Source organism: Mirounga leonina, unplaced genomic scaffold, assembly GCF_011800145.1.
Source record: "Mirounga leonina isolate KUSES-001 unplaced genomic scaffold, KU_Mleo_1.0 Mir_200, whole genome shotgun sequence".
Lineage (NCBI taxonomy): Eukaryota > Metazoa > Chordata > Mammalia > Carnivora > Phocidae > Mirounga > Mirounga leonina.
This window is the reverse complement of record NW_023270503.1, coordinates 27,118,118-27,127,380: the sequence shown is the minus strand read 5'-3', so window position 1 is coordinate 27,127,380 and position 9,263 is coordinate 27,118,118. Positions and strand designations below refer to the sequence as shown.

Sequence of the window (9,263 nt, the reverse complement as noted above, 5' to 3'; positions counted from 1 at the left end):
TCCCAAACCTGTTCAGCCTGTGAGTGCTGGGGAGGCCTGAGTATGCTGTTGGGCCCCACCTGATGTCAGTCACATGTGATTTGATGGTAAGGACCACAACTCACTAGAAGCTCATGTGGAGCGTGGCTGGGTGCTAAGTCTGAGGCTGGGCTGACTCAGAGGAGGTTTACACAGGCCCTCACAGTCCTGCGGCCACTGCAGGCTAAGGGACAGGAGGACAGGGACAGAATCCTGCCTCCTTGACCCCCCAGACCCTTTCCAAGTGGGACACGTAGCTCCTGGGCCCCAGGGTCCAGTCACAGACCATAAGCTCACATGGCTGGAAACAGCATTCTTAGTAAGTACCGCTCGACTTCTCCGTGGCTGTCCCGTGTGTGGGAGACAAGCTGGGGGAGGAAGTGGTGGCCAGTGTCCTGCTGTTCAAGTCAAGCATAGTGTTCATGGCAGGTCATCTTTTTAGGAGTTCCAGGCAGAGGGATTTGAGACTTTGACGCTTAGATTTTTGGCGCTTTGGTAGTAGAGCTGGCTGAGAAAGGACCATGGCCCAAATAGGTAACTTACTGCTGCTCCTCCCTCCGAGCCCAGGCCCCTTTCTTTCTAGGCTTCCCCTGCTGGCGCCAAGGCCATGGCGCTAGTATGACTGAGTTAGGCCTGAGAAGCTCCCCCGCGGGCCTGTACAGAACCCCCGAATGTCAGGTGTTCCCTTGTGTTTGCAACACCATGACCTGAGGGTGGCCTTCCCTAGAGAGCTGGCGGAAACCCAGACCAGGAACCGCTGGTCTGGCTGAGCAGTCCCTCTGATTGCCTGGGGCTGGCACACCTGGGGGCCTGTTGCTGCAGTTAATGGGGGAGGACAGGCTCTGCTCCACGTCCCTCAGACCCGGCCACCCCCCCACCCACTTTCTGTGTGCGTCTAAGATCAGCCGCTCTCCTTTCTGCCGCCTCATGAAAGCCAACACTGTTCAGCTGCCCGACCTCACCACAGCTGTGCCCAGCCAGCGGAGGGGAGACAGGACCGATGGCCCCAAGCTGTGGGACAAAGCCAGTCCTGATAACACCAGCCCTGGCCCCAGGGAAGACTGCGCTGGGCACAGAAGGGTGAGAGAGACTGTACACGGCCAGGATTAACACGGTTTATTTCACGGTCAGTCTTACAAGTCACTGAGGTCGGGCAAAGCCAGGATAGTAACTTAAATCTCCAGCACTTTCATCCAGTGACAACCCGATTAGCGAGGCCCTGTTACTGAGCAGGGGGGCAGCGGAGGGCACCCCAGGAACCACAGCACACGTACCAATGTTAAAAACCCCTTCTCAGAGGCACCAGCTGGGGCTTGGCCCTGACCAGCCAGGGGTCCGCTCCGTTGGCCCTTGGTTCCCACCGACTGACCCCCTGGAGGGGAGGCACCAAGGAGACAAGCTGGACTGGGCAGATGGCACTTGCTCTGGCTTCAGTCTCCTCATCCCCGCAGCAGAGCCACACCGCCGGAAAGGTTGGCCAGCCCACCCCCTTCCTGGGGCGAGACCTGCAGCCAGTTTGGAGGTGGCTGTCCAATGTTCCCTAGTCACAGTGTAAAGGAGGAGGGGACAGGCACTTAGGGCCAAAGGTGGGACTTAAAGCCCCTTTTGTACCCTGGTAAAAAGCCCCAGCCTACGTCATGGGGCTGCAATGATTAAGACTCAGGGTCAAAGCCCAGGGATTCCCCCACCCTCTCAAATCCATGGCTAGTTTCCTGTGGCTGCCGTGACCACCCTGTGGGGACATGCAGCTCTGGGGCGTCTCCCCCGCTGGCTGGCTCGGGGCAGGGGACCCGGGACAGGCGGCAGCGTTTGGGGTTGCGGCTGCGGCTTTGCTCTGGGTTCCTGAACGGCGCTCCCCACACCCCGTCTTGTGGTGAAAGCTTGGGTGTTAGAGGGGACAAGGGAGGGCAGGAAAAGTTACTTTACAAGGTTTTAAAAAGTTACAGAAAGGTTAACTGAGTAAAAAAAAAAAATCTTAAAGATCAGGCAGAAGGCATGCTTTCCTCTGCCCCCCCTTTCCCTTCCTAGGAGCGGGGCGGGGCTGACGGTGGCAAGAACGCTCAAATGATGGTGCAGGACTGCAAGGCGCCCCCCTTGCGGCTGCCGTGTGTGGGCACAGGTTTGCCCTTCCCGTAGTATCCCGTGAAGATGGCCCTGACCTCCAGCTTCTTGGCCAGGCTCAACAGCCAACGCCCATTGCCCAAGGAGTAGAGTTTGCCCCGGTTGAGCTCACCCACCTCCTCGCCTCGGCTGCCCCCCTTCTCCTGCCGCACAATCTCCAGGAGGTCAATGCCTGTCTGCACGGGCTCCACGTCACCCGCGCAGCCAAGGGTGATGTGAGCCCGGCTCCCCCGGGGCAGGCTGTCAGAGGGGGACAGCTTGTCCACGTCATTTGGCCACAACGGCAGCTCCTGCTCGCTCAGCTCCACCCGGGCTCCCGTAGTCTTGGGCGTCACGAAGAGGGCAGTGATGGTCAGCGTGAAGGCCTTGCAGTAAGACTTCTTCACGACCTGTGGGGACAGAACGACAGTGCTAAGCCGGACGTGGTGGCCCCCAGAGCAGACTGTTGACCAAGGATGGGCCTAGCAGAGGTGAGCAGCACTGGGCAGAACCCTCGGGTAAAAGGCACACGTGGCCCTTGTCTCATGGGAGGACATCTTCCCACGGACGCGGGCGAGGCTGATGTGAGACGCTGGAGGTGCCGGAGGTGCCGGAGGGCACAGGCGGTGCCGAAGGCCAGACTTGCCCGACTCAGAGCCTGGTGCCCCACCTCCCAGCGGCCCTGGAACCTTGCTGCGTTGGCTCATTCACCTGTTCTACGGGGACGATGCTGGAACCTACCTCAGGGTCCGGATTAAACGAGAGTCTGGGTGAAGATTCTAGAACAGTGACAGGCACGTGACGAGTGCTATTGTCACTGCTACTCAGCTCATCCGGGTAAAAGCCACCTGAGTGCCCCAGGCAGTGTCCCAGAGGTCAGAAATAAATGCCTCGGATCAAAATCCACCTCGTACGCCTTGGTTTACATCTGCTTCTAGCTGACTCTCCGACCACCTCTCCCAACCGACCATAAAGGGTCTCTTATCTGTGCTCACAGTCCCTCGTGCCTGGTGCCTCACCGGTGCTTAATAAACACGGCCGAGCGCACGAATGGCTGAGCCGGTCCGGACGTTACCCACGCAGCCACGCGGCTCTGCTAGGTGCCGCGGTACGACCGCAAGCCCAACGGAAGACTGCAAGCGGGGGGACCAACGAACAATCAGGAAAACGGCTGCTGCGTTAACCGGGGCGGACAAGTGGGGGATCGGGTCGGGGGTGGAGGAAGGCCTCGCCCAGAAGGCCACCAGGGGCCGGGCCACGTGCCTGTGGCTTAAGGACCACGCATCGGAGGCTGCGGGCCGAAGAGAGCGGCTGAGTGGGAGGAGGGAAAGGTGTGGCACCCGAAGCCAAGAGCCCCACTACGCCTCAATGCGCCCTCCTCCAGGGCAAGGCCAGGCCTGGGGACCGGGACCTCCGAGCACCAGGCTCGCTGGGGGCTGGGGCCACCTAACCTTGGGAACTCCACACAGGCTCAGAGGCCAGTGCGGGAGCCTGCTGCCGGCCCTCAGTCTGCAGGAGGAAAAGGCACTGGCGGCCAGGCCTTGGGGGCGAGCGCGCAGGCTGGTGGCAGTGCTGGGGGCGGGCGGGTAGACAGGGCCGCTGGCCTCTGTGTGACTGAGCCTGGGGAGGGGGCGAGCTGGAGCAGGGGATGCCATTTTTCCTGAGAGGCTGTCTGGCTTCTGGTCCCCGCCTGAGCCGGTCCCCATTTCCAAAAGACCCTGCCCTCTCCCCACCTCAGCCGGGCGTCCCCGGGGAGCACTCACATCCTGCTGGGCATACTCGTCTGCCCCCGCAGCCTTCCCGTAGTCACAGAACTTGGTTGTGCAGTGCAGCACACCTGGGGGTCTCTTCCCGAAGTAGGTGACCAGTTCGATCTTCTCCCTGGGCTCATCCCCAGAGACAACTGCAGGGAGAGAGAGAAGGGGGAGGTCAGGACAGGAGAGCAGGGGCCATCCTAATACCCGTCACCAAGACCGTGGAGGCTCGGAGGGAAAAAAAACGACGTCAAGTGTAAGTTTTTCGGCAATCCACCATAATCCACTCCTTCCTTAGTTGGTCAAACCAACAGCCACGTCAAAGCTACAAAAAGGTGTCTAAATTCCCTGGTTTCACGTTATGTAGATTTTTACATCCCTCTTCAGATTTGGAAAGTGACACACTCGTAACCCAGGGATAGGCAGCATAGGCCAAGGGACTCTCGGCCTTATCAGCTACACATCTGGAAGAGGGAAGCAAGTCATGAGAAATGGGGTAGGAAGGCAAAAGAACGTTGGAACTGTCGTATGATGGAAGGAGTCAGAGCTTAAGTCCTTTGGCCTGGGGCACATGATTGACCCTTTTCTGTCAATCAAGTACCATTAGGGTGACCACACACCCATTTTCCCAGGACCACCCGGGGAACTCTTAGCCGAGCCCCCTTTCACTTGGGCCTACCCGGACCAGAAGTTACCTGGTCACTAGAACATGGACCGTGCAGGCCTGTTTGGATGAGAGCCTATAAAGGGCCTAGAGTAGGAAGGGTCTTGGGATATAATGAGATATTATATGGTGAGACCTGGGCTATCTGTGATTTCAGTTTCCAGACTCCAGGCCTTAGGGCTCGTTTCAGAGTCACTAGATCTGTTGTATTTACTCCCAGAGTTGAGTCCCTGCGAGGATATCCCTCACCCTCCACAGGGGAGGGACAGTTGTGCTCTGAGAACAGGCGCGTGTGTCCTAGGCAGGAAAGGGTGGCAGTTTTTAGTGGTAAAGGCAGCTTCAAGAGGCAGAGCAGCTCTAACCAGGGGCCCTGCCTGTAGGGTGCTTTTCTGCCAAGCAATTCCAGGTGCAGGGCTCACACCCGGACAACATCACTGCGGGTGTCACGGTTCCCTGGTTTCCCAGCGTTCCAGCTTTAGGAGCCAAGAAGAGACCTCTGAGCACATACCCAGGCACAGATTTTGCCCCCGAAACAACACAGAAATATGGGTGGGGATATTTCAAGGAGGAAGATAATCTAAAATTTGGGGACACCAGAAATGGGTTAAAGGGACAGATTAGTGGGTGACATATCCCTAAGAGGCCACTGCAGGAAAATGAAGGCCTCCCTTATCCCAAACCTACCCTTCCCCAGAGCAAACAGCCCTTCCCAGGAGAGGTCCCACCCAACATGGGGAGGCCCCTGCTAGAGCTGACAGAGTCCAGGGCTCTCACCATGGCTCTGGGCAAATCCCACCGCCCTCCTGGGCGTTTTCCCCTCCGCAAAACGAGGGGTCTGGACTAGGCGTGTGGCCGTTCTCTGGAGCTGCGGGAGGCCACAGGAGGTGCACTGGGCAGCCCGAGACCTGGCACCATACCCAGTCAAGTCACAATAGTCTTAGTTGTCATTTTTTTGCAGCTTAGGATTCCGTGGAATATTTTTTTTAGATTATTATTTATTTATTTAGAGAAGGAGGGGGGACGGGCAGAGGGAGAGGAGAGAAAGAATCTTAAGCAGGCTCCAACGCGGGGCTCGATCTCATGACCCTAAGATCATGACCTGAGCCAAAATCAAGAGTCAGTCGCTTAACTGACCCACCCAGGCGCCCCTTCCTTTTTTAGTGATCTCTCCACCCAACATGGGGCTGGGATTCATGACCCCGAGATCAAGAGTCACAGGCTCTACCCACTGAGCCAGCCGGGCGCCCCTCCATGGAATATTCTACTTCAGAAAGATAGCTCTGCAGCTGAACACAAGGTAGAAACATCGAATCAGGTTCTCCCTCTCAGGTGGTAGGAAATGTGGACATGCTTCCCGTGGTGCGGGGAATTTGTCCCTCCCCCCATCCAAAGACAGGGCCAGTGGTCTCCATCCAGGGGGGCAGGGAGGAGGGGGCGCCCTGAGAGGAGAGGGGTCCCTGGGAAGCAGCTCTCCCCCCCCCGCCCCCGGGCGGGGGGCCCCCCCCCCCCCCCCCCCCCCCGTCCCCCTGCGCCTCTGCCTCCACCCCTGCAGCCTCACTCGGTGCTGGGAGGGCAGCGGCGGTCCCGGACGCTCAGCACCGCGAGCCCAGCGAGGGAGGCTTGGGAAGGCCGCTACCTGCCCGCACCCCGGCCCCCGCCCGCCACCTACAGTGTCGCAGCTCCTTCTTGAAGGCCTTGTGGTTGCTCAGCTCCTCCAGGAAGGCCTGGCCGGCTTTGCGGAGGCTCTCGGAACTCTTCTTGGTCAGGAACCAGCCGAAGTAGAGCGGCAGGAAGTCCTTCTCCAGCGCCGGCTTCAGCTTCTTGAGCTCGTCGGCCGACAGCTGCCACTGGTTCTTCTCCTTGAGCTGGGCGCAGTCCAGCCGCCACGCCGTCTTGGGCTCCACCAGCACCACCTGGTACTGGTACTGGTCGGCCAATTCAAAGAGCTGCTCCAGCCGCTCCCGCTCGTGGTTGGTGTCATCCAGCACCAGGACGCGCACGTCCCGGCGGCAGTAGGCGGCCAGGTCCTCGTCCAGCCGCTTGTACTCCTCCGAGAAGTCTCCTCGGCCCCCGGGGGTAATCTTGTAGGCGTCGGCGGACACCATCTTGGTGCCGTCCCGGTACCTGTCCACGATGACCCGCGCCAGGGTGGACTTGCCGCTCCCGGGCAGGCCGCGCAGGATGAAGAGGGTCTTGCACTCCTGCAGCGTGGCCACGGTCTCCTCATCCTGCAGGAAAGGAAACTGCAGCTCAGGCTTGTCCTTGGCCCCTGAGGAGGACATTTTGCGGAAGAAGATCTTGGGCAGGAACGTGTGGCTCTTTCGGGAGAAGCTTCTGTTCTGTGTGTGAGGAGGGCAAGAGCAGATGTCAGCCGGCTCGCTCGAGGCCACCCCACCGGCCTCGCCCCCTTGACTCTGGCCTCGTTCTCCTTGGGCCTCCCAGCCCTGAGTCATAAGCGCCCCCCGTGCGGTGGGCACCTTCCCAAGCCCAGGACTGGACCTTCTCCTCCTCCGGCCGGGGCGCCGCCAGCGGGTGGTGGTGCAGGAGGGACGGGAGAGCTCGTCTGAGGTTCCCCAGCCCCTAATTCCCGCTGGTCAGAGCTGAGGCTTCAAGGATCCCCCACTGCTGCCGCCCCTCAGCGGGGAAGCTGCTGGAAGCGCAGGCCCGTGCCTCTGCAGCGGACCCTGACGTTAGAGTCCCGGCACCTACTAAGGATGCCCTCTTTGGAGGTGGGGCTGCTCTGTCTGGGCGAAGGCACAGCTGCCCGGGCTCCGGGTGCGCAGAGGAGGCTGGGGGTGGAGAAGGGTTACCCGAAGACTGCCTCCCCTGCCCCCACAAGGGCGGCAACAGATAATACTCTCTTGTCTGGGATGGGGGGGGACAATGGTCCCACAGAAGGGCTGGTGGGAGGCAGGGCAGGAGAGCGCCGGACAAAGGGCCTCATTCACCACGCCTGCCGCCGCCTCCCCTGCCCCTCGGCCCCCCACAAAGGCGTGGTCTTTGTGCCTGCCCCAGGACTGGGCGCCCCAGGGCACCTGCGTCCGGGGTCCAGCTCTGCGCCCCACTTTGCTGTGTGTCAGCAGCACCTCTCTGAGCCACTTGCTTTCCTGCTAAAAGCCACAAGTGACACCACCTGTTGCGGTGAGCGGTCTCCTCTAACGCGGCTGCACCTCCCGGCGGCAGCCCGAGCGCGGCGCGGGCACCGGCTTTTCTCAGAGAAGGCCCTCGGGCGGGAGCAGGCGACAGTGCCCGCCCCGCACTGGCCCCGGGCCACACTCGGTGGCACGAGCTCCCGCGGCGCCCGACCCCGCGCTCCGCCAGCGGCCGTGCCCGCTCCCCAACTCGGCCCGGGGCTCCCCTTCCTCGGGCTGCACCCCACGGCCCAGCAAGCCAGAGCTCAACTCCGGAACCTCGGGTCCTCATTTGCATGCCACTTCCTCCCGAAAATCCCCCCGAACTCCCGTTTTCCGTCAGGGTGCTTCCCGGGCGCGCCCCCGCCCCTCCCGCCTGTCCGCGCCCGCTCACCATGATGAGGGGGGCGCCGCCGCGGCCGCCTCGGCAGGCACTAGCTCTCCGGGGCCGCCCGCCTGCGCGGAGGGACACGGAGCTCAGCGGGGGCCCCACCGCGCGCCAGGCCGCTTTACATAGCCCGGGGGCGGGGCGGGGCTTCTCCGCGCAGGCGCGGCGAATCGAAACCCGAAACTGATTCGGCGCGGAGAGGAAGTGGTCGCGCGTCCCGCCCCGGGCGGCCGCGGCGCACGTGTGCCCTGGAGAGGTCCCGAGGAACTCTAGACAGAGGGAGGCAGTCACCTTTCCCCGGCCCCGCGCCGGGGTTGGGATGAGGCCAGGGAGGCAGGGTCTTGCAAATGCAAGGTCAGATCCGGTCTTTATTTAAAATTGTGATATTGTATTCCTCGTGGGGGTTTTGCGGTGTGTGTGTGTTTTACAACATTACATTAACATACTATATGTTGCTTAGTGAGTTTCATGGCGCCCCGTGAAATATTGCATCTGAAATGCCTCACTCGCCTCACAGTAGTCGGGGTCTGGTCCTAGCTGGCCTAACTTCAGCCCTAACCTTTCCAAGGACTGTAGAGATGGAACCAGGGTGGCAATAGCCAGGAGACAAATGAATAATGTAGTGAAATCCTAGCTCATCCTCTGAGGCAGCTGTTCAGCTGCCACCTCCTCTGTGAAGCCACCTAAAGCTCGGTCGGATTTTGGAGAGCTTCCCGTGTACCAGGTGCTGTGCTGAGCACTCACAGAAGCCTGACGCCAACCCCGGAGTTAGATACCCGTTCTACGGAGGAGGAAACCAGCTCACGGATTTACTTGACTGTACCTCCTGGAGGTGGTGCGGGTGGAGTCCAGCCGCCCCTCCTCCTGGGGACGGCTCCCTGTTCTCGGGCAGGAACTCTCTTTCTCTGGGCTCCTCGAGCACGGTGCCCCTGTCAATGCCAGCGTTCACTTCATCGTGCCTGCCAGTCCTCAGCGTGACCCATCATCACTTCTCCCATCAAGCCTCCCACAGTGCCCTGCCCATAGCAGGCACTCAGTAAGATGAACCCACGGCCAGTGGCTGCCCAGACGTACCTCTACTCCCAGGCCTTTCCTTTTCTTCCCCTTTAAGCTAGCCTGGTCCCTTGGAGCTCACCTGTTTCTTCACCATCCTGAAATGCTTTCTGCTTAGCACCCCTATCATTTCTTCCATGAGGTCCCTGGACAGG

General features: G+C 60.6%; 1 protein-coding gene across 1 annotated transcript; it reads right to left on the bottom strand.

Moving 5' to 3' along the window:
• Positions 1 to 1,119: 1,119 nt before the first annotated feature.
• Positions 1,120 to 8,186, bottom strand: CNP (2',3'-cyclic nucleotide 3' phosphodiesterase). Its single transcript, XM_035027117.1, has 4 exons — positions 8,062 to 8,186; positions 6,206 to 6,875; positions 3,882 to 4,021; positions 1,120 to 2,528 (listed from the first exon to the last, which is right to left on the bottom strand). Exons 1-4 carry the CDS (start codon positions 8,062 to 8,064, stop codon positions 2,079 to 2,081), a joined length of 1,263 nt encoding a protein of 420 aa, XP_034883008.1. The 5' UTR covers positions 8,065 to 8,186; the 3' UTR covers positions 1,120 to 2,078.
• Between the last annotated feature and the right edge of the window lie 1,077 nt (positions 8,187 to 9,263).